Below are 26,511 nucleotides of genomic sequence, written 5' to 3'. Positions count from 1 at the left end.
ATAAAATTACAAATTAACAAAACACTCATATCTAATAGCACAAGTGTTTTTAACTGGTTTCACAAAACATTACAATGTAAACAGCACCATTTTTGGGGCCAACTGTCACCACAATGCCCTGCAACTATTTTTAAGAGAAATCTAAATTAATATTATCCCTCAAAAAACCAGATCTCAATTAATTTAGTTAGTAGCCTGTTGCCTTAAGGAGTGTCTTCTGGACCTTTAAGTTTATTCAGCAATTAAATTTCATTGCGCTAAGAAATACCATTTCATATTAAAAGTATTATATATATCTTGAAAAAAATCAGTGATTAACATCTGAATGGGCATTTTTGTTTTTATGCATTCCCATTGATTTTTTTTATCTTTATATCCTAAAATAAGATGCATTTCTGTCAGGGGTTCTAGCTAATTCAGTGGTTAAGTCTGTCAGGCATCAGTGCATTCGATTCTCCAGAAATGCTGGGATTGTGCTGTAATGAACAGTAGAAATCAGCAAGAGACATCTAACAGGTTGTTGATAGACAATTATTAAAGTAGGTGAGTGCTCTCAATAGGAAGAAAGTAAGGATCTCATACACAGATGTATTCATGTATTTTTCAGTCTCTCTGTGGTTACTCCTGCTGGACTGAGGGAAGAACTGAAGTAATGCCAACTGGCCCAGTGATGGCACTCACATCACAAGAGTGATCTTACAAACAAATAACAGCAGTTCCAAACAACAAAAAACACACTTTCAAATGGAGTTTCATGAACAATCAACACCACCTGTAACAAAAGAAAAAGAAATGATTTTTTGAGTTTTGGCTGTTTGTTCATCAAATATATACAAAGCATGGGCTAATTATTTTACAAGAAAACTATTTTGTTTTGCTACTGACACTTAGTTGAAGCCAAAGTCAGTTGTCAGATGCAACAGACAACACAACCTCTCTGTTTACCCATAGCCATCAAATTCTGGCAGACCCAAACACCTTCTCTAAATATATCTACTATATTATATTTATCTGATGGAAGCACTGTATATAACAATGGCATACAATATGCTTACACTAAAGTAAACTCATTTAATGTTGCAAGTGCACTAATTCTGCAGATCACATACAAGAAATGAATGTATTTGGTACCAACAGGAAATCACAGGTAGCACATATCACAGAATACACCAGCCTTGTTGTCAGGCTCGATTTGGCCTTGGATAGACCCTCCACGACAAAACCTGTGGAGGAAAAAAAATAAATAAATATCAAGCTTCAGAAGAGCTACAAGGTTAAGACACTAATGATTAGCAGTCAACATAGCATTCAATCTCAAAAGCTTACAATAACTTTCAGTGGTGGTGTTAAATTATAAACCAAACAATACTGATTCTAAAAAAATTGTGGCCATTTAACAATAATTGTGAACCAGAAACTGACTTCCCATTTTGTATTTTTTGTCAGCCATATTCTGACATGAGGGTAAAAACACATCTCATATCAGACTTGTCTAAAGACAGGGATCCAATCCCATCTGATAAAGTGGGATGGTAAAGATTGAATTAACAAAGTAGAATTTATAACCAGTTGGATACAGCATGATGAAGTTAAGTACAGAACCTCCAAAGGGTCATGGTGTGAAAAGTTTTTCTATCAGGTCTGACAGATATTTTACCTATACACGGGGCTCCATAGTTTGGTGTACATATCATCAATGGTAACCATTCAGAAACTGGTGTTAAACTATGGAATCCAGTGTAGTGTAGCAGGTTGGTTTTGGTTTGTGAGGAAAAGAAGAAAAAGGAGCACAAGTGAGAGATGCAAAGACATGGACAGGACAGCTGTTTTCCACATCTGTGTGTCTACGGAACAAACAATATAATTTTTGGTTACATTAGTAATCCCCTACTGGCATTTCAACAATTCTCCTTTCACAGTGAAGGCCTACAACTGTCATGAAATGACAATGCATTAATTGCTGCTGTGACAGGGCTTTTTGAGTGACAGAATTACTGCGGACAAATACTCACACATGGTGCAATATTAAGCACAGCTGATTAGAGTGTTGCAAAATCATTTATCACAATGAAAGAAAGTTTGAACTGTAAATTTCCCATTTCTTTAAGCAAGAAGATCTCTAATGCTATCTCTAATCAACAATTATTAATTATTAAAAGCAGTTTTATTTCAAACTTATTCTTAGTCAGGTCAAAATATTTTTTAAATCTTTTAAAATTTTGCTTCTTCAAACATAAAGTATATACAACCTGCCATTCAAAGGTCTGATGATAAGTGATAAAAGTTGGGATTTGATTTTATTCAAGTGGCGAGTATTTCACCACCATTACAGCGTAAGAATTTTAAAAGTATAAATAGTGTTGTTTGGTATCAATGTGCAGTGTTGTGTTTCGCCAGCCACTGAAAACGTTCTAGTTTTCAGATACAGTGGATGTTTTTCAAAAAAGACATTTACCTCTTAACAAAGTTATTAATACAGAGTGCTCTTAACTGTATAGCTGACAATACAACTATAGACTCACGTGATGTCTTGGTCTGTGCAGCTGCTCCCAAACTGAGAGAAGTTATGAACGGGAACTTTTTCAGGGCCTCTGCCAAAAATACAAAGGAAACATTATTTACAGGATAGCCAACTTATTTAGTTAGCGACACCAAACTTAGCTTTCTCCTCGAAACTTTACTTATCTCTGTAACTTCCTCTGCGACTCTACTAAAGTTACCCTGTTATGCCAAAAGCTACTTTAACACATTGTAACTTCAGTTGCAGTCGGTGACATTTATGTAGTCGTTAGCTAATCTGCACAACACGTTAGGGCACCTAATGTTGGTTAGCGTTGAATTAAAAAAAAAATACAAAAACAAAGAAAAACAACAAAACTTAAATATTATTTTAGTTTTAAAGTTACTGTTCCTAAACCAAGATGTGGCATCAGCTTCACTCTTTAGGATACCAGACACATTTGTAAATTCTACATTTTCAAAAACACTATTTTAAATTAGAAATGTAATTAAGATCATTAAGATATCATTAGCTTTACTTTCTGTCAACAATTACCTTAGCTAACAATAACAAATCCTACCTAGCTAGCTCTTATTAACTACAAAAGCAAACATTTTGTAAATTTATAAGAAGCAATAAAGTTGATAATGTAAAAAAAATATGCTTGGAGTATATTTTGTAATGAGACTGCAATATTTTAATAATTACCTTTTCATATTATCCCAGCATATCAATGGCCAAACTGCTGGGTTTCCATGGACCAGAAGGAGTTTGACAGCTAGCTCCACTCGCTTGCGCAACTTTCTGAGAATAACTTCTTCAGTCACAAAACACAATAAACCGTGCATGGATGAACATTGTTTATAAAAGTATATACTGATGAATATTTTAGGCGATTGCAATGATCATCATAAATGTACAATGCCGCTGTGATTAACGAAATGCAAGACGTAATATTTCATGTGCGTTTCACAGCTGTTCTCATGTTGCATGCCAAGGGAAATTTCAAAGCCCAAATTAAGAGTTAAGCATTTTGCATTGAGTTTGCATACTGAAACTGTGAAAACTGAGACAAAAACATATCACACAGTACGTATATATGGTAGTTCTAATTGTAATTTATGATGTAAATACCAATACATAATGATTGCCTAATATATACTTATGATATAATAGTGAGGGTGTACTGTAAATACAGTGCATACGATATAGTGCAACATATGCTTTTGTCAACCACAAAATTGTAACTCCCACAGTTTCATATAAAATATATATATAATATATATAAAATAACTATTAGAGAACATGCGTAGAATGTTCTTTCAAAACTATTACCTTCAGGAAACCTTTAAGAACAGACCCTGAAGATTTCCTGTTTGCTTGGAGTATTGTGGCATACACTGCCATGGACATTGGCAGTATTATCTTCATTTGCGTTAACGTGAAGCTGCAGTGTCTTCTGACTGCCTATCTTGAAAGTTCTTTGTATATTCACCTCTCAGTATAGAGTAGTTTCAGTACTATTAAGAAAAACGGTAAACATTGAAATTTACACACGACGTGAAACAGGCCCAAGCCAAACTCTCAAATAGGGCATCAAAGAAGAGGTTTAAACCACGTGTTAGCACGCTGGTTGCACTTTGACGTTTAGCCAGTCAGTGGGACAGTAACAGATAGCACAGCTGACAGTGTGATGTGAGCTCTGTCCACGCTGTAACTTTTCATAGCGCATACACTCTGTAACCAGCAGCTAATTTGCCAGCTTATGGCCACTCGGCTCCGCTGACAACGCCAAATAAAGTTTATGTATTCTCATGTGGTCCTGTGAGCCATGTTTCTATCCATTTCAAAACGTTGCATTCACTCATTGTTGTCTTATAAACTTCTCTAGCACTAGTGGCTCGCTAGCTTGTGAGCAGCCGGTGTAAAGATGGGCAGAAAAGACTGTGACACAGCTTACCTGGTACTCCATGCCTGGTATATGAGGTGCCGTCTTGGTGCTATAATATCTGAATGAAAGGCCCGCCAACCTGCACGTCCAGTCCTGCTTTCGGAGCCGCGCGGCAAACACGGAACCCCACTTCAACACGCGCAACTTGCACACCATCATGGGGCGTCGAGTTGTCACAGGAAGCGGCAGCCAAATAGGGGAGGTTGCCTTCACAGACGTAATGACGTCACGACAAGCACCTCCTATTTTTTTTATTTTTTTGTTTTTTAAACAAGCTGCCAAGGTTTTTGAAACAACTACAATACAATACACGAACCAATCTGGTTTCATGCAAAAGAGAACACTTTAGTGATAACATTCGCTTGATACTAGATAGGATTAATTATATTATATTATTTATTATATTTATTATAATGACCTAATATTTTGTTTACTGATTTTTAGAAAACTTTTGACACATTTGAGTTTATTTTTAAAGCTATGGATTTCTTTGGTATTGGAAAGTACTTTCAAAGTCCAAAGACAGCTGGAACAGACATCATTCAATGGCTGTTCCAGCTGTATGAAATTAGGGTATGGTACCTCTGGAAGATTCAGTGTTAACCACGGTATTAGACAAGGCTGTCCAGTGTCCCCATTTCTATTTCTGTTAGTTACACTAAGAATGTCTGATCATGTTTTCAAAAGCTCTCCATTTTTGCAGTCTTGGAGTAAATGCAGTTCAAAAATTCCCAATGCGATATCTTGTATCAGTTAATTTACTAATGAATCTGGTTTAAGATGTATTTGGATAAATGGGTCTTATTCCCATTGTAACCTGTCAGATTATTATGGGATTCCAATAAAAGGAATTTAAATAAATAAATATGATTGTATTTGGAGGGAAAAAACCCTAAAAAAAAACCCTCAAATGACCTCAGAAGTCCTCAAAGCACTAGAGAACAAGGTGGTCTTGAAGGTTTGGACTTTAATACCCTGAATATTACATTTACCATTAGGTGGATTATGTAATTTCTGAAAAATTCCAGCCAAATCTGGAATGCTTTCCCAACATATCTATTTAATTTTACTGGTGGGACTGATTTTTTGTTGAAATGTACTTAGTCTGTGGACAAACTCCCAATCAAATTGACCAACCTCCACAGGCTAGCTCTTTTAGCTCGGACCTTATATATAAACAAAATTCCAGTCCACACAGCCATGGAAAAACCTTCAGTTTATGCTTCTTCAGGTAGTCCATTGTTGATATTGAGGTGTGTTTAGGATCATGATCCTGTTGTAGAAGCCATCCTCTTTATATCTTGTGCTTTTTTAGCTTTCTTCCCTCTACCAGTGTATTGTTCCCTGTGCCACTGGCTGCAACACAAGCTTAACAGTTGGAGATGTGTTCTTTCCATGAAATTCTCCACCGTTTTTTTCCTCCAAACATACCAATGACACCACTAGTGAGCTCCCTCTAGATGTTTCACACACTCAGAAATTAAAAACCAAGAAACTCATTGGCATAGTGTCTCAAATTGGGCTCTCCATGGGCAAACACATAGCCTCTTGCATTGCGTCACACTTAGGCTGTGGGACGGGGCCTAGTACAGCGACAGAGCACTTTCACTTCTGGTGATTCAGTGGGAACATTTCTCCAAGAAAAGCAAGTTAAGGAGAAGGGGCACTGAGGTAGAAAATATTGAGTTTGTCAATATACCTTTTCCTCTCTGGTAGACACAGGGAGCTAAAATAATCCTTTGACACAGTGAAATTGAATGTTTTTAGCTAGCTGCAGGCATTTTGTTAGTGTTTCAGCCCTTGGTTGCATATCGTGGCCCCAATTGTCCCGTTGACTGTTGCACTCTGTCTCTATCGTTTGGGCTAGTTGCAGAACAGAGTGACAAAGTGCTAGGTAAGCTTATGGGGAGGGCATATGAGGTAGTTAGGGTTATGCATAAGTAGCAAAGCATATCTGGCTCTATCTGAAGGCCTAGTCCCATCTTTGAAGTAATAAAGCAGCACTTCAGTGACACAATCTCTTCTGGGATGCCTCTAGCTGACATACACCATGCTGCCCAGCTAAGGTGAACACCCCTTTGACTAGTGGCTGATGTTAATTAGAGCTATGGCACTGACAGAAGACTGGCAAAAGATGCAAAGTAAGACATTTGATAACCTGTCTCATGAACTGACTGCTATGTTGATACGCCACGGCCCCGACCCAGACCTGCCCCACATATTTAAGTGCATACCCCTACAACACTGGACGCTGTGCATGAAAAGCTTGTTGAACATAGCCAAGATTAAAAACATGCATCCAAGTTGAGAATGGCCACTGTCATAACTTCCCAGCGGGAAGAAGCGAACTCTTCAATTCAATTCAGTTTTATGTATATAGTTCCAAATCATAGCATACATCATCTCAAGGCATTTTATAGAGTAGGTTCAAGACCTTACAATATTATAGAGAGAAACCCATCAGTTCCCGCCATGAGCAAGCACTTGGCAACAGTGGAGAGGAAAAACTCCTTTTTAACAAGAAGAAAAAGACACCAGGTGGGTAGCCATCTGCCTCGACAGTTGGGTTGAGAGAAGAGAAATGAGGGAGAGAGGAGAAAGAGGGGGGAGAGGGGGAGAGAGAAGAGAGAGAAACCAGGGACAGCTATATATACTGTTTATCCATGTACTGTCAGACTGGCTCTTATAGTGATCATAATTCATGTCTTGAATTATCATAATTGTGATACTTATAGCAGTAATAATGTTATTAATAATAACAGCAGCAATGATATTAGAACGAATTAATAATAATAATAACAACCAGAACATCTGCATTCCCTGAAGAAAATGTGTGTGATTGCTGCATTTGTCTGTTGTCACTTCTGGTGACTGATGTATAAATGAGGATGTTATTGTAGTTAAATCAAGGGACAAAAAGATACAAAAATAATATAGGTATAAAAGTATTAGTCGCATAAAACATCAATAACTGGCAAAATGGTGGTGATATCATGACAACGTTTGACTACTTGAAGCATTTCACCAGTGGCCATCCGTCTGTCAAGTTTCATTTATGTAGCCTTTACAGTTTTTAAGATATTTGCGATTTTATACACTCCTCATTAAAAAATTAATAACTCATTAATTTTTAAGAGTGTCAACAAGCTGTTCAAAAGCTAATATGGCCAAGTCATTCTCTACATTCTAAAAGTGGAACCATGTTTCTAGCTATTGCTATCTGTGAGTCGTAGTGATTTGTGTTAAACAATTTTTGTTTTATTACCATAGTCCCTCCTAGGGGGAAAAACTGCATGAAAATCAACAGTACTATTCGTGGTCTCAGTTTGTACACTTAAACCAAATTTGGCTGCAATTGGATGAAATATTTAAGAGTTATACTAGGTTGAATTTATTTGACCATACCCACAAAAGTTTGTTAGCCAATCATGGAAAAACAATTCATGATATCTCAAATCAAACATGCGTGCAGTGTTCAGGGTCACCCAAACATGGTATGTAGCAAGTTTGGTGTAGCTTTGTTGAAGGATGTAGGATATGGATTAAAAAGTATGTCTAGAAAAAAATTCAAAATGGCGGATTTTTTTTTTATGACACAAATGGGCGTTTCAGTCCTGTAGCCTCTACTCTTTTTGAGATATTCATCACGTTTCATCATGTTTTGCTCATTCCCCATAGTAAATCATAAAAAACATTTCAAAATTAATATAAAATCAACCATAACAGATATCTGCACCAAAAGTAATAGCATATATCTCCTAAACAGGCTTAACAGTCTAGCTTTGGAACCATGTTTCTAAATACAAGCTTATAGGACTGGTAGCATGTCAAATAATAATAATAATAATAATAATAACAATAATAAAGAGTGAAGACAACTTAATCTTCAATGTTTTTAATAATAATGAAGAGCAAATATAACTTAATCTTAACCTCTGTTATGATTTGGTGCTATATAAACAAAATTGGATTGAATTGAGATGTTCTAATTATGGGGGGGGGGGGGGGGGCATAGTACGGTACAGGTATAACATAAAGATGTGGAGTGCTGTTGTTAAGAGAAAGGATTTATTGTATTTGAGTTTACTGGCCTTGGGGGCTGATGGCAGGGAATGCGATCCGACGGCAACAGGGGCGAGAGAGCGTGGAGTGAGGGGAAGTGTGGCTGTCAGTGGTGAGCTTGGGATATAGGGGCAGTTGGCAGGCAGACAGGTAGGCAAGCAAAGGGACAGGTGGGCGAGCGGGATATGATTCTGGGACACGAAAGAGACACAGGTAAGTATACACTAAGCAAAAGATACTGAAAACTAGGAATAGCATAACCTTGAAACCTTTACTACCACTGAGGTTGAAACAAGGATCTGGACAGCGAGGAGGGGATGAAGAGCCAGGATTGATATACTGCAGGTAGATGAGCTGTTGGGAGGCAGTTGCACATATGATCAGGAGGCCGGGAGCTCAGTGAGTGAGGAAGAGAAACCACGCCCACACAAACACAAAGACAGACAGGGAAGAACTGGGATAAGCACTGGGTTTATCGTGGTGCTTATAAATTTGTAAGATGTAAAGTAACTTTATTCTATTAATAAATCACACTGTCAACTTACAAACATTGATGCAAACATTGGTTTAGTATTCTGCGGTTTCACAATGTTTACCAGGTAATACTTGCAAATTTAACAGTCCAACAGTGTGTTCTTCTCAGTGATAGCACCGGTGATGAGTTGTGCGTAACCTTTACACCGAAACAGTTCACATATCGGCTTGCTTGCTCTGGAAAAAAAGATCTTCATTTAAATCTCTTCAGACTCAGATGGGATGATGATTTGTGATTTCCAGTCAATCTAAGAGGCTTTGGAGGTTTGATAAGAATAAGTGGACACTGTTGTCTAAGGCCTATAGAGGCCTATAGATAGCAGCAATCAACACATTGCGGCTTCAAGCTTGACAACAGTAAAACTGATATCAGTAGCATTGTGTAAGAATGGCCTTTAACGGACACAGATATTGATAAACGTATATCGACTCTGTAACCATCTTTGTATGCCATGTGTATGAAACGTTTCTGTTACGTTTAAACGTTATAGTCTTTCTAGATGGAGACTCGGCAACAAATGATCCTCATAGGTGAGTTTCTGTTAAACAGAAGACACCTGCAAGATACAGTTCATGGTGACTTCTGATGTCAGTGATATGAGATGGCAGTCCTTATGTATTGTGAGGGACAATATTAAGTGCGTGTGATCTGTTTAATGTTGCTGTGATATGAAGCAAAAGCATTATGTGGTGTAAGGAAGCTTTTGTCATGTTCTCAAGGGCTGCAGTAATTTATGGATTGCCAAATACTTTTGTCTCATCTATCTCAAGATAGATGAGAACTAAGAGAAGTTTACTTACTGAAAGTTATGTACACCAGGCCAGGTTCAAAGATGTGATTTATGGAAACTACTGCTGAAGGTGCTGTCATACCTTGAACCTTGTGTGTTGTACATGCAAACGTGAGCTTTATGGGAAACTTTCTTCGGACAGCTCCCTTTTGCTTCAGATTCTCCTCCTCTCTCTCTATGTACACAACGTTATCAGTTGCACCTTAATTACTGTGTTTGTTTGCCGCTTTGATAAGTTCAAGACAAAGCTTAGTGACATGTGGAGCACCTTCACTGTCACTTGTCACTGTTTTTGCAATTTTTGCAAATGTACCATTGCAAAGCCCCGATTGTACATTTATATCTGTGGTAACCATAATGTGAGCACCTATGGCAACCTTTAATATGTCTGGTAACTCTTTTTTGTTCCCTTAGAAAGGTATGGCTTGTCTCGTCATTTTGCGGGTCTTGGGATCTTTTTTATAGTCAGCTGCATCTCATCATGGATTCGGTTCAGCACCTCAGCAAAAGGGACATCATCTTCTTAACGCATAATAGAATTCTCCAACAGTGCGAACTGGCAATTCTCCAAAAGGTCTCTGAATTCCTTAAAGTGCAATATCTTGCACTCAGAGGACCAGTCAAGCTCATCAAAATCACTTGTTCACCTTGTTGAGTTTTAATTGCTCTAAAAACCTCTTTCCAATGCATTTCCGCAGCAGAGAATGTACAAAAGGACGTGGGAGTACCCAACTGTCTAATCTAAGCAAAGAGATCTTTGGTGGTTTTCTCCCAATAGGCTGGGGTGCTTCTCAGCTGCATCAAAATTCAGACTGCATCTTTTTTACGCACTAGTGTTTCAACCTCATGTTTGTTTTGTAACATTACATTGTTTATCTTGTGGCCATCACGGGTAAAAGGCCTACCTTTACACAACTGTATTTTCATGCTGAAAGTGGCCATATGTATTTCTGTTACAAACTGTGCAAAGAACAAGTAGTTTGTATCTCTAGCAAAACGACTCGTCATTGACACAGCAAAGCCTAGTTTTGAAATAACTGGAATATAAAATAAAAATGAAACAAAAGTAGTGACAAATGAATATACAACATAATAAGAACAATAATTTTCTGATTAGAAAAGCCTTAGAGTTTTTCGATCACAAATAAAAAAAAGGGCCAACATCTGTGTGTACAGTTTGGAGCACAACTAATCCATTAATATTAATATAATATTAATAATTGTGTGGATTTTGATCATCACATTGTTACTGAAAGTTTGGTTTGTACTAAATGTAAGGGAGCTGAACAGTTATCCACAGTCAAGTAATGTTGTCAATTTTTAGTTCAGATTGTCCTTTACTCACTATTGTAGCACAGATTCAGTATCTTCTTCGCTTTGTCTAGAAGCGGAAATAAAATGTCAGTCCTTTTTCATTCAGTGTGTGTTAAATGGCAAAGTTTTTGCTCAATATAAGCTGCACCAGCTATCACTATTTTGTTTACCCATAACTCTCACAGAATATATAAGCTCTGTCAGAATTTCAGTTCTGCAGGCTTTACTGCAATGGGTACATTCACCTATTGCACCTATTGCAGCATGCATAAAAATAAAAATGTTATCTATGATAAGCTGTGTGTGTGTGTGTGTGTGTGTGTGTGTACATGCCTTTGTGTGTGTGGAGGCATGTCATACACACAAACCATAACCAACAAATTCGAAAGACACCTTTCAGCTCACAAATGTCAGTTACAAAGACTGCCCAGCATATAATTAATAAGCCAAACATACATTTTTGAGAAAAGTTTATTGTAGAAAGACAGAAAGCTTGCTAAACCTGCTAAATGCTGGCTAACAGCTGGTGAAAAACTTGTATCTGAAAAGTCAGATACAAGCACTGTACTTACAGGGTTAGGATTCAGCCCTTTTAAACCCATTCTGACTATGAGGATAACATTAGCAAGCATCTAGCTGATAGTTGGTTGGTGTAAACATTACACAATTGCGTTTTATATAGCCTAGTTTAGAAATGATGTTTGAGTAACTGAGTGAGAGATTAAACATATTGGTTCTTGTTTACTGGAAAAAAAGTTCTCTTTTTTTCAGTTAATATAGCTAAATGTATCATTAGCAACTATTAGCTAACATTAACTAAGATTATAGAAATACTAATGCTGCCACCCAACCTGTATTTTGTTCTGTTAAAGCTGTTGACAACATTACATGTTTGCTTTATAATTATGTTTGGGTAAATGAGTGGGAGAGTGAGCTATGTGTAGTGGGAGTGCTACAGTTAGCATTTGCAAGTGTTAGCACCGTTGCTAACCATTAGCATGTGCTAACGGTCATGGTGCCTAGAGCCACCGAGACAGCATTTCCTATCATTTGTGATCTCCGTATGCTAGTTGTCATGCCAATTTTATGTTATTTTAAAGCACTCATCCTGTAGTATGCACTGTTGTACTTACCTCACAAGACTCAGCAGAATGAGCACTTGGTCCCAGCTGACACAGCAGAATTTGAATGAGCTATTCAGGGACACGCAGCAATTTCAGCGTTAAATACAGAAAGCTTGAAAATTGAGGCTAAGTATATATATTTTTAATCAACATTTTATACATCCTCACAACTGCCATAATTTATTTTTGTTTACATTGTGACAATCTATTTAACTGCAGGCTAAATTCCAGAGAAACAGCAACTTGTGTGTGTGTGTGTGTGTGTGTGTGTGTGCCAGTTAGGAATCAACAAACTTCAATTTACTGCCAATAACTTCTGGATCAAACTAGTCACATTAAATTACAGAGAAATAGCAATGTGTGTGTGTATGTGTGTGGTTGTGTGTGTCACACAAATGGTTTCAAGTCAACGTAATGTCCTCTGAAGTGATATACACATATTTGTGTGAATGCTTGTGTGTGTGAGTGTGTGTTTGTGTATGTTTGTGTGTGTGTGTGTGTGTGTGTGTGTGTGTGTGTATGTGTGCGTGTGTGGAGTCAGCTGGAAGAACCCAGAAATGAACTGCCGAATGCCTCCTGACTAAAACTGTACTAAAATATCTGTGTGTGCCCAACTGCACTCAGCGGTTGCCATGGTGATTTTAATAAGGGCTTAGTTTCTTCTGAGTGATACTCAGACTGTAGTGAGATTTGGCTCGGCGCACCACTCAGACTCCTGCTATTCAAAGACCGTAACTCCTGTTGCCAAAGTTTTTACACCATGAGCACTACAAGACTTTGCTGCTGTGTTCTTGGTGTCAAAAATCGGGAAAATGCAGCGAGTAAAAACAAAAAAAAGGCTAATTTCTGTTTTTCTTTGAAAATCCAATTCTTCATTTGTATTACAGTCTGTGGAGCAGCTGGACAGTACTCACGACTCTTTCAGGCTCTTAGTTTAAATTCTGTAAGTCACTGTGCTTTGGTAGTCACAGCAATCCCACCAACAAGAATATGCAGTTTCTGAAGAAATTGCTGTGGGATTGCTGAAGCTAAACTGAATTGCTGGTTTGAATTTGTATGAAAAAGCAGATGAAGTAGTATGAAGAGTTGGAAATGTAAAAAGAGGGATGAAGAATGTAAACTGTAGTGTAAGCAGTGAAAGAAGTTTAAATAAAAGTCATATTGTATAAGTGAGCTAAAGTAGTAAAGTGGCAGAGCCTAGCCGGAAAATCTTGGAAGAAGTGGAATCTAAACTCCATTACAGTCTTAACTTTGCTTAAACTTAAAAGTTTGAATGAAGTTTGTACAAGAATTTGAGAATACTTAGGAAGAGGGTTTGAAAGTTTATCTTAACCACGTCCATTGCAGCTAAACTGCATTGTTTCACGTACAGCTGGAGCTAAACTGCAAGGATTAGTGAATGCGTGGTGCTCTGGGCTGTTGTTATGGCGCTACTAGGGTGCTTGTATGTTGTTTTTTTTTGTGAGTGTGTGTCTTTTTGCGTTTCTTCATATGTGTCTCTTTATCTAAGTGTCTGTGTGCTTATGTGTGTACAGTCTAATCAGCTGATCTGTATCAGCTGTTTGTGCCCAGCTGCAGTTAATGGTTTCCATAGTGATGGTAATTCCTTTGTTACAGACGGTTGAAACAGGGATTAGGCAGGCAGAAACCTCTCAAACTCTGGTTTATCACTAAAGGCCACAATTCCTATCACCTAAAGTTTTATATAGCATGACAGAGGTAATTCTGCTGAAAGCAGTGATGTAAAGTCTTTGCGGTGTCAAAAATATGGGAGATGCAGCGATTTTAAAAATGTCCTTCTTTCTGTTTGCCTCCTGATTTTCTGGTGTCAGTTAACATTGCAGTCAAGGGGACAATTGGATGGTATTCCTGTCACTCATGAAGCAAAATGTGTAAGTGTCTTTGATTAGATAGTTACATTGTGTGAGAGAAGACAAATATGCCTACGTTGTGGCAAAAAAGGATTTGTGAACTGAGAAATTTGTGGCTGTAATGTCAAGTTAAACAGACATTTTTCAGAAGAGTTGAACACCTTCTCCCACACTGTTTGTGATGTCACCCACTCTAGCCTGTGAAGATTCAGCCCCATAGACACCAGTGTAAAAATCTGGAAAGGTCAGAGAAGTTCATGAAACTTGAACTGTGACTGTGTAAAAAGTGTGAAGGGCATAAAAAAGTTGAGTTGATAAGTACCATTGTTAAGGAACGTTTTAAAGTTTGAATGAAATTTCTAAGTGAATGTATGAATGAGTAGGAAGAGGTTGAAGATGAGTGGGTTTGAAGGTTTCTTTCATTCATTCCCATTATAACTAAGGTTAAGACAAAGCTGAATATTTTCAAAAGTATGGTGGAGATATGAATTAAAATATTACATTTATATATTAAATACAACCAAAAATGTAAGAAGATTTCTGAACATTTTCACCTTAAGGAGTTGAAAAATGCATAAAAAGTTTAACATTCTGTCCATTTATTTCTATGGGAAAAATTGCCAACAAAACATTGAATATTTGGGAAAGTATGAAAAACATGAAAAAACTGAATACATCTGCTAATGTCTTAATTGAGCTGAACATTTTCAAGTTTGAATGGAGTTTCTATCATGTTTGCACCTACCATGAACTACTCGGAGCTTTGGGCCTCCTTGCCGCAGTGCCAGAAGTTGGCAGTAATGTGCTTTAGCCATGGCAAGATCTCTGACTGACCCTTCATCATTTCTGCCTGCGTAGGCTCCAAAAAAACAACAACACATCAAAAACAAAATCACTTGTAAGTATATCATTATATTGAACAATTAACAACATATAAATCACAAATACACACTTAAACACTTTGCATTGAAATCAACTTCATCTCTTCCCTTGAAAACCCAGAGGTCGCAGACTGTGATCTATACATCCAGTCTCTGTGGACAGACCTAAAAGAAGCCATGGACAAGCATGGACAGCACAAACTATGGTATCCAAACAGTTTCAGTGAAACTTACCTCTATAACCGTGAGGTATGCAGAGCTCTAGTGGAAGTAGGTGACTGTGTGTTGCTAGCCAACAAAGGGGAGCGTGGCAAGAGGAAGCTCGCTGACCACTGGGAAAATGCCATCTATGTCATGGTTGGAAAAAACAATGTGAGTTACACCTTTAAGGTCCAGCATGCATCAACTGGCAAGGAGGGTTGTACAGTGTTACATGATAATACTAGTGAACTTTCTTCCTCTGCATGATTTTGGCCCCCAGGGCGAGATGGATGTTTCCTCCATATCTAGCTCTGTGGATCTTGATAACAAGCATGAGGGAACCGCGAGGCAAGTGTGAGGCAGTTGCTGATGTATCGATGGACTCTGCAGAATACAGAACCAGAGTTTGGTTTCTATCCTTCCATCTGAAACATCCAGCAAAACAACCCCGGAGGATGTTGATCAGCCTGAGGATGATGTGGTAGGTCAGCAACCTGATGCAGCTGTTGTCCCATTTCCTCCGGCCAGCACCACTTTGCCTAAAACAGAGGCTTGTCATTTGCCTGCCTCCACCCTTGTTGACCAATCATCTGTCAGCCCATCACAGCCTGACCCCTCCATTGAAATGATCATGGCTACAAGTGGTGGTCATACTAACTGTGACTGCAGCTTAGCGGTTTCTTACAAATTATCTGTTTCCCTTTCATGCACTGACAGTCAAGTCACAACTGACACTGCCCTGAACCTTGCTGTAGCCACTGACAGGGATTAAACCTCTTTGCAGATTTACCGAGTTGATGCTGCAGAAACCTGGGATTGTAGCTAAGGATGCCATGTATGGTAATCTGTTCCTTTTACTACATGAGTGTATTTGGAGATGGTTTTCTTTTCATTCCAGATATTTTTCAGTAAAGAGATGGGTTTGACTGAATCTTGTTTGTGTCATTATTCCTGTATTGAGACAATTTATAGTTACAATCTGTATGAAATATGTAACTGGCATATTTTTCCCTGTGTAGTAACGGGGTCTGGCCAATCTGCTGTCACACTGATTCCTTTTAAGGATAGTCTTTTGACTGGGTGTTTTGTGACTGTAATTATGAGTGGGAGACCTTATCATTGGATTTTTTTTTTTTTTTTGTTAATCTATGTTTTGTCTGATTTATTTTCTGTTTTAGGGGCAAGAGGAATTCAGTAGGGGGGAATGTAACAGAGATGTATATATCATTAATGTATTCATGTCGATTCATTGGCTCAAGGACGCCCTCTCTTAGTGGACAGATGCCACCAGTAATTGTGGGATGTTGCGATTTCATGAGAGATGTATTGGTTGCGTAACTTGGCAATGCGTATGGATATCGTGTATTAATATCAGTATGTCTTCTCAATGAATATATAGGCAGTATGACTTGTTATTGATTGAAATGTTATTGAAAATAGTTACAAGTGGGTGCAATGCACTTTTCAAGCGAGGGAATAGCACACGGACTAAGCTAGCTAGCTAGCTGACCAGTACATATCAACTGTTCCTAAATAGACAATAAACATTCATCCACACACTCAACACAACACAGATTTAAAGTGGGTTTCTTAACTAGTCAGATACAAGGGCATCTAACTGAGCTCAGTTACATAATCTTGTTATATTTGCACCCACAGTAATATCCACAAAATATAACTATATGCTTACACTGTCACGGTAGATAAACAAAAATAAACATGATTTACCCACCTTTAAATTTTTGGAACAAACATTTGCCCGCATTGACACATAAAAAGTAAGAGATAATACTGATCTCATTAATAAATATACCCTTCGAGTTGCAAGTTCCATATTTGTTACGGAGGCTAAAAACTGAAGCAGAGCTTACACCTCGGAGGACCACATACATCCGACATATAGCATGGCCACTTCTCAACAAATTGCCTTATGTTATCAAATAAGAAAAAAATCAGTCATTATAGTTATACAACATTTTTAAAAAAAAATCTTGCTTTGTATTAAAGATCACAAAATATCGGTCTTTTCTGTTGCTAAGCAACACCAAACAGCTGATACAAGGAAAGAATTTCATGAGTAATTTGCCTGATGTTCATTGGTCTAAGTCAACTCATAATTTTCATTGGTTAAAATAGCATGCAGAAACACAGAAGACAAATAAGAGATAATTTAACAACAACAACGATTACAGTAATAGTGCAATAAGCATCTATTGATCAGAACACAACCTAGAGGTTCTCACTCCCACCTACACACTCATTGTCCAACAGCAGCCTGTCACCACTAGAACTGTGAGGAGGTGGGCACAGGAAGCTGGTGAGACTCTGCAGGGTTCTGAGGCCACAGACTGCAATGTACTCCGTGAGCCCTATGGAGACGACATCATCTCCATGACAGACTGCATTACGGAGTACACACTATCCCAAGCATTGTGATGTTGTCCCTGTCCCCCGAAGGAGCTGCTGAACAGGAAGAGAGCGCGCAGGGATGGGGACAGATACCTACAGAAAAGTGTGCATGGGGAACTAAAGATGAGGCAGCAGGTGAGTAAGCTGGAAAACAAACTCTTGCAGAACAACGTGAGGGATGTCTGATCTGGCATGAAAAAGATCACAGGTTTCAAAGCTAAGAGGAATCAGGCTGAGGGAAACCTGAAAAGAGCCAGCTGAATGTGTTCTTCACCAGCTGCCCCCTCCTCCTCTTCCAGCCACACAGACCCCAGGTGCTTCCTTCTCACAGCTCCCCAGTGTTTAATACAAGCAGTTTACAGTGTTCCTTCCCCCACCCCTTCAACCCCATCATGAACTTCAACACAGCTCCACTATCACCCCACTATCACTATCACCCCCCCCTTCATCCAACAAATCAAGCAACCTGGAACCCTTCCTCCCCCAAGCCCATACCCACCTAGCAGCCAAGTGAAGAGGCAGTTGGAGAGACTGCACCAGAGCAAGGGTGCAGGTTCTGATGGTATCAGCTCCAGAGTCCTGAAGGTCTCTGCCGACCACCAGTATGGGATTCTACAGCCCCTCTTTAACCTTAGCCTGAGTCAGGAGAAGGTTCTGGTACAGTGGAAGACACTCTGCCTTGTTCCAATGCCAAAGAAGTCATCTCCCTCTGCCCTCAACAACTACAGACAGGTTGACCTTTCTAGACCCACTGCAGTTTGCCTACTGCCTTGAAATTGGAGTCAACGATGTCATCATCTACCTGCTTCAATGGGCCTTTTCTCACCTGGACAAAGCAGGCAGCAATGTGAGAATCATGTTCTTTGACTTTTCTATTGCCGTTAACACAATCCAGCCTGTCCTGCTGAGACAGAAATACCAGAATATGTAGGCAGATGCATCCCTAACCTCCTGGACTACTGACTACCTGACAGATAGACCACAGTTTTTGCAATTGTGGGGATGTGTGTCTGAACAGGTGGTTAGCAACACAGGAGCACCACAAGGGACTATCCTCTCACCTTTCCTCTTCACCCTGTACACATCTGGTTGTGGACTACATGGGCGACCAGGACTATGTCGAATACCAATTCCATTCTTGAAGGTGGTCAAGGTGGAGTTGGGGAGGGATACAAATAAGTGGCCACCTCAACAACAAACTACATTAGAAATGCAACATAGAGGCTGTCTACGGAGGGGGGCAGAGCAGACTCTACTTCTTGGGAAACTTAGCTCCTTTAATGTTTGCAGAAAGATGTTGCAGATCTTTTACCAGTCTGTTGTGGCAAGTGCAATACTCTTTGCTGCTATCTGCTGGGGCAGCAGCAACAGAGCGAATGACATCTACAGAAAGGTGACAAATTAAAGGAAAAACCGGAAAAACGATGACACGCTAGGATGACAATGCCCCCATCCATAGGGCACGAGGGGTCACTGAATGGTTTGATGAGTCTGTAAGTGATTGATGTGACTCATATGCTGAGGCCTTCACATGCCCCACATCTCAACCCAACTGAACACCTATTGGAAATTTTGGAACAACGTGTCAGACAGTACTCTCCACCATCATCAAAACACCAAATGAGGGAATATCTAGTGGGAAAATGCTGTTCCATCCCTCTAGTAGAGTTCCAGAGACTTGGAGAATCAACGTCAAGGAGCATTGAAGCTGCTCTGGAGGCACGTGCTGGCCCAACGCCTTACTAAGACACTTTATGTTGGTTTTTCCTTCAATATGTCACCCGTCTGTACACACTGAACAAACTGATCAGGAATGCTGTCTCTGTACTAGGGACTTCTCTGGAACCCTTGGGGTTGGTTATGGTAGAGGAGTATGGTGCACAAACTGTTGAACATCATGGGGAACATCTTGCATCCCCTCCATGACCTGCTGGTCAAACAGTGGAGCACTTTCAGTACGAGACTTCTCCAGTACTGCTGTGAGAAAGGAATGTTAAGGGAAGTCATTCCTGCCAGCTGTAAAATGATTGTCCTATGTGTCGAGAGAGGGGACTCCACCTCTGAGAGAATATTTTATCCTTGTACAGGAATACTGCTCACCTGGACTTTTATTTATAGTATGTATCACATCTCTTATATATCAGATTATTCTGATCTTTCAAGGTTTTTTTGCAGCTCTATACATAGCCACCTGACTTGCACTCATGCACAGCGTATTATAATGTTATATAATGTTAAATGTTATATGTTATATTATTTGTATAGCACTATTTGTATACCACTTTTCATACAATCACATACAATCACAATGTAACACAAAGTGTGCTATCATAAATTTCATAAATTTGCAATGGGGAAGCGCCTGAGGCAGAATAAAGATTAAAAGTAGCAAGTTCAAAAAATTCAGAATAGCAAAATAAGACAACCATAGAAAAGTGAAGTGTAAAAAAAAGATGAACCAAAGCAATAAAAAGATACCTCACTGTGGGTTTCTGTTCTGACTTAGGATACAATTGAAAGGGCCACTACCAGAAGACCTGAGGGCTCTAGAAGGTTCATAGGATAAAAGCAGATCTGATAATAGGCAGCACCAAGACCATTAAGAGTTTAAAATCAATTCTGAAGCAGACAGGTAGCCAGTGCAGAGACTTTAAATTGGTGTAATGTGTTCTCTCTTTCTGGTCTTTGTCAACATATGTGTAGCTGTAGAGTTTTGATGAACATTCATCAATGCTTACAAAAAATTCTCTATCGGTAAGATAAAATTTGAGGCAACTAAAAACAGTACCAGTGAGGCCAATCAGACTGTGAAGTCTACTGTATCAAAGGCTGCGCTTAAGTCAAATAGTACTAATACAGAGGGTTTTTTCATATCCATATTGGACCTGAGGTCATTTACAATCTCAACTAGTGCCGTCTTGGGTTCATAAAATAATTTATCTAATTAAAAACAAGCTTCTCTAAAATTTTACATAAAAACCCTAGACTGAATACTGGTCTGTAGTTGGTATTAAAGCATCTAAACGGTTTTTCTTCAGAAGAGGTTTAACTATGGCAGTCTTAAGAGCAGTAGGGAGGACACCCATCTGAAGAGAATAATTTAAAATTTTAAGTAAAAAATAAGCATCAACCAGGACAAATTTCTCCAGTGCTTCCTCATATAAAAACAAAAGTTCTGGGGTGTTAAAATTCATATGCTGACATTGAGATAAATTTGATTGAATAGTGTCTATTTTCTTTATGAAGTTGACTGCAAAATCTTCACATTTTGAGTTGGAAGACATACTGCTAGACTTCATAAAAACAGGGTTAATTAAACAGTCAATAGTTGAAAGAGGATTTTGGGGTGGATCTGGTTGTTGTTTATCTTACCGAGAAGTGAACCTTTCTTGCATGTTTAATTGCCTTATTGTAAATGGTCAGCTGTTCACAGAAAATTTGATAATTGACTGTTAATTTATTCTTTCTCCATCTTCTTTCTGCTGTTCGACAGTTTCTCTTTAATTGTATAATTTCCTAATTTATCCAGGGAAGTGTTGGAGTAGCAGTTATCTTTTTCAATTATAGTGGGGCCATTGTGTTGAGGGTTCACCTTAGTTTGCTGTTAAATCTATCTACAATAAAATCACAAGAGGAAGGTAAAATGTCTGCAGGACTGTCACATAAAATAATGCCACTTCACTAGTAAGATAGCATTTCCTAACAATTTATTTGGGAATATCCTGTTGTACAAAACCATTGACAATAAAAAAAGACACAGAAGTGATCAGAGAAGCCTACATTCACAACTGAAGAGGTATTAGCAGACAGGCTGCGGGTTATTATGAGGTCTAAAATGTGGTCTCTGTTATGAGTAGGCTGAGTAACTTGTTGAATAAAAATCATACAATTAAGCAAATTTAAAAATATGAAGCGAAAGACACTGATTGATTGTCCAACCAAAAGTTAAAATCACCTAATATAATAATTCTGTCATAGTTGGTGTGGATAATTGAGAGTAATTCTGAAAAATCTGAAATATAAGAAGGACATTGTTTAGGTCGTCTTTTAACTGTCATACACAGTATAGGAGGGCTGCTAAAAATAGGAAGAATATTCAAAATATGTGTAATCATGAAATGTAATATCTTTAAAACAAGTGACACTAAGCAGATGGTTGATGTACCCACACCTTTTATACCTTTCCTCGAGGAGTATGAAAAACTGCAGTTTGGTGGTGAGGCTTCTGTAAATGTAGCTGGTCTATCCGTGTTAAGCCATGTCTCACTTAAAAACGTGCAATCAATATTATTATCTAAAACAGGTCATTAATAAGAAATGTCTTGTTTAAAAGAGATCTAACATTCAGAAGTGCTTTATTCACAGTCACTGGCAAAGTTTTCTTTAAGGGTGGGTTAGCAGATGGTGGTTTATTTGTACACATGGATCTGAGATTATTAAAATCAACGCCATAAATTTAGTCAGTAAATTCAGCACACAGTTTAGCCAGGGTCTATTATTATTAGTCTCTATTTCTTTTTCTATTATTTATATTTATATACATTTTTTTCTTTATTTAGTATATTTGGTTATTTTACAGAATTTAACCTTTAACTGCATTGTTTATTTACTTACCTCATTGTCTCACCTATCTATCATCTATCTGTCTAACTATCATAAGGGCAGAGCAAGCTGCACAGCTGTATGAGCATAGGCTATCCACTAATACTAGGCTTCTGTCAGGAAATCTGCTACTACCCTATTTACACAAATTCAAAACTAATTTAGGCCAGAGAAACAGAAAGAGAGGCTGGACTTATAACAGGAGACAAATCTACTTAAAATTGAACTGAATGTTTTCATTTAATGTAAACCTGGAATGTAGAAGAGGATGAAGGGGAGGATGTTCCACATCCTTGCCTGCAGTGCTTGAGCCGTTTTGAGATGACAAAATGTTGCTCCATACTCTTTTTTTCCTAGACAGATCGGGCGTGGCTACTTTCGCAGTCATGTAATCATTAAAAATTCGTAGTCTCTCATTTGGTGCGCTAACATGTTGTGCAGATTAGCTAACGACTACATAAATGTCACCGACTGCAACTGAAGTTACAATGTGTTAAAGTAGCTTTTGGCATAACAGGGTAACTTTAGTAGAGTCACAGAGGAAGTTACAGAGATAAGTTAAGTTTTTGAGGAGAAAGCTAAGTTTGGTGTCGTTAACTAAACAAGTTAGCTATCCTGTAAATTATGTTTCTTTTGTATTTTTGGTAGAGGCCCTGAAAAAGTTCCCATTCATAACTTCTATCAGTTTGGGAGCAGCTGCACAGACCAAGACATCACGTGAGTCTATAGTTGTATTGTCAGCTGTACAGTTAAGAGCACTCTGTATTAATATCATGGTTAAGAGGTAAATGTCTTTTTAGAAAAACATCCACTGTATGTGAAAACTAGAAAGCTTTCAGTGGCTGGCGAAACACAACACTGCACATTGATACCAAACAACACTATTTATACTTTTAAAATTCTTACGCTGTAATGGTGGTGAAATACTCGCCACTTGAATAAAATCAATCCCCACCTTTTATCACTTATCATCGTACCTTGGAATGGCAGGTTGTATATACTGTATGTGTGAAGAAACAAAATTTTAAAAGATTTAAAAAAATATTTCGACCTGACTAAGAATAAGTTTGAATTAAAACTGCTTTTAATAATTAATAATTGTTGATTAGAGATAGCATTAGATATCTTCTTGCTTAAAGAAATGGGAAATTTACAACTCAAACTTTCTTTTCGTTGTGATGAATGTAATGCATACATAAACGTTTTTCTGTTTTCAAATCACTCACCCTGCACCAAATGACTTGCACGTGTAATCATGATGTTGGAGTCCTAGTACTGTAATAATATTATAATACACAGAGCTGTCTCTGTGTCCATTCATCACTCTGTTTCTGCATAGAGTGAAGCAACACCAGCTTTTGACAAAGATTGTCGAGCAAATTACAAACTGCAAGACCTGGCACCAGACAGCCTAAGGTTTCATCAAGACTCATGGTGATTTAATGACAAACGACAGCTATCGATATTCAGTTAAAATATCATGGTCAGTCAAAATATCTTTTTAACATTACCATTTATCTTACGTGCCTGACTGAGTTGAATCCCATTGCAGCCATCTGAAAAATATTACCTGTTAAGGACAGCACATCTTCTACAAAACCTGTAACATACAGTATACAGTTTCAGTATTTCCACTTCTTTCATTCATTCAATAGGCTACCTCACCAGAATTTTCAGCCACATTGTAATCTGCTGTGCTTAATATTGCCTGATTAATAATACTTACATTATTACATATGACTGTTTTGTTTATTTGGAATTTGATAATTACTTTATGGGCACCATTATTTCATTAAATTCAGATCACCTTTACTAATCATTGTTATTTTTGCTGTCGAATTTATTGCATTTGATCCACTATGGTTTTTATAGATTCCAATTCTGCATTCAATACTATTCTCCGCAGTAGGCTTCTAATCAAACTGCTTAATCTGGGTCTCAGTAACTCCTTGTGCATGTGGATCAAGGCCTCTCTAACAAACTGCCCACTGACAGTCAGACTCGGTCCCCACCTCTCACCAAGTCTGACCCTCAGCACCAGTGCGCCACAAGGCTGCATGCTGAGTCCTATCCTCTATTCCCTTTATATATATGACTGCGTTCCCACCTACTCCTAAAACTCAATCATAAAAATTGCAGATGACACAAAAGTGGTGGGACTGATTTCAAACAGGGATGAGACAGCCTACAGAGACGAAGTCTGCAAACTGGCTGAATGGTGCACTGATAATAACCTGTCACTGAACATCTAAAAAACAAGAGAGCTCATCATAGACTTCAGGAGACACTGGGAGGACCATTCCTGCCTAAACATAAATGGAGAAGAAGTGGAAAGGGTTTCTGGGAACCTACATTTCTGAGGACCTCACATGGGCAATCAACTCCATTGCTCTGATCAGGAAGGCTCCGACAGCAGCTGTATTTTTTAAGGACACTTAAGTAAACCAACCTGTCCACGAAGCAGTTTGAGTCTTACTACCACTGCTCTATAGAGATTGTCTTTACAGACTGCATCACAACATGTTATGCCAAGTGTTCTGCAGCAGAACAGGAAAGTTCTCGAGAGGGTCATTAACACAGAAAATAATCGCACCCCCCCTGCTCTCACTGGAAGACATGGTCAGATCACGCTGCCTCTGCAGAGCCAACAGCATCCCGAATGAGGTTACACATCCACTTCACCAGCTCTTTTCTTTGCTCCCATCTGGAAGGTGCTACATGGCCTTAAAGACCCATGCTTCCAGGCTGAAAAACAGTTTTTACACGAGAGCCATCATTGAATGGAATTCCAGAAACACTGCCCCGCTCCCAACATAACACTACACACCACAGAACTTAAACCCTATAAAATTAATTATGCAATCGTGCAATAATTGGGAATGTGCAATAACATCTATACACTTTACATTTACACATCATAGATGCAATAGCACTAAATATAACTAATATATTTATATTTCATATTTATTTTTTAATTATTCATTTTAAAATTTTTTATCTTTTTTTTGTCCGCTTTGTTGTCACTTGACTGTATGGACAGGTGTGCATGTACGTATGAATGTATGGATAAATATATGAACTGTTCTCAGGAGCTGCACAGCAAATCTTGTGGTATGACTGTGTGCAATGACAATAAAGGCATTCTATTCTATTCTATTCCATTCTACTCTACTCTATACATATCTTTATATTAGATATTTCCCTATATTTTCATTGCAGTTAGATACTTACTATAGCCTACTGGTAGTGTTAGTAATTGCAGCAGCAGCAGCGGTATGGGCACTGATTAAAAGTGTGATTGCTGAAGCAGAGGAAGACGGGACGACACTGGAGAGGTGAATTTCCCAACTCAGCAAGGAGCAGCTGGCGCCACCAAGAAGAGCAGGAAGAAGGGAGAGGGATGCCTGGCCTGTTCAAGTAGCCCTGTTGCCACCACGATAGACAGCAGGTCAATGAAGACGAGACATGAATGGATAGCGGAGCTGATGAAGACGGTTTTCACACAGTCATAAGTGTATGGTGCCATATGATATAAGGTATCACCCTTTTAAACAGTAATAGTAGAATAAAGACACTATAAACAATAACCACAGCTCTCCGGCAACATTCCTGTAAGGTTTGGAAAACGTTCCCTGAACCTAGTTATGATGTTCCGCGAACTGCATATCTCACCAAAAACGAACATTCCAGGAACATTAAGAAAACTCTTCTGAATTACCTTAGGGCAACGCAAGCAAACGTTCCCGCACCTTTCAGGGAGCATTCGTGGAATGTTACCGGAACCGAAACTTGTTTGCTGGGAGGTACATCATAGACCATCCACTTACTAAAAATTAATTCACATTGTCCTCTAGAGGAAATTCTTTGCTGAAAATCAGCTTAATGGTCAGGTTTTAACTCTTTGCCATATCTCTTTGTTCCCAGAACATTAATGTACAAGAAACATAGGCATATGGATCTCAATGTCAAATTACAGAGTGAGATGAGAAGACGAAGAAAGCAGGGGTTTTTTAGAAGGGGTTCATCCACACAAATCTATAACACACAGGTCTGAACCGGTTCTCTGAAGAGTTACACAAGCACACAGTCTTCCCATGTTCCATCAAAGTCTGGCCTTAGCCAGCACTGATAACAAATAATGAGCTTCTATCCAAGTAACAAATAATGAGTTAGGGAGGAAAATTCACATAAAGCTAATCTTTTCTACTTGGATTGTCAGCAAACTTAGATATATGAAAGTCACCCAGTCTGCAAGATTGTGTTTAAACATA

General features: G+C 38.5%; 1 protein-coding gene across 2 annotated transcripts in view; it reads right to left on the bottom strand.

The window, feature by feature from the left end:
• Positions 1–4,618, bottom strand: part of fpgs (folylpolyglutamate synthase) — a 28,253-nt gene extending 23,635 nt beyond the window's left edge. The window contains exon 1 of one of the 2 annotated variants that reach the window (XM_040157291.1): positions 4,461–4,618. In XM_040157291.1, the coding sequence (XP_040013225.1) occupies positions 4,461–4,610 (150 nt within the window). In that variant the 5' untranslated portion in view covers positions 4,611–4,618. The remainder of the gene's footprint in view (positions 1–4,460) is intronic. The other variant, XM_040157292.1, reaches the window with a different exon arrangement.
• Positions 4,619–26,511: the final 21,893 nt, after the last annotated feature.

The sequence above is a fragment of the Xiphias gladius genome, chromosome 20, assembly GCF_016859285.1.
Source record: "Xiphias gladius isolate SHS-SW01 ecotype Sanya breed wild chromosome 20, ASM1685928v1, whole genome shotgun sequence".
Lineage (NCBI taxonomy): Eukaryota > Metazoa > Chordata > Actinopteri > Istiophoriformes > Xiphiidae > Xiphias > Xiphias gladius.
Note: the sequence above shows the minus strand (reverse complement) of the source record. Positions and strands in the feature narration are given on the sequence as shown.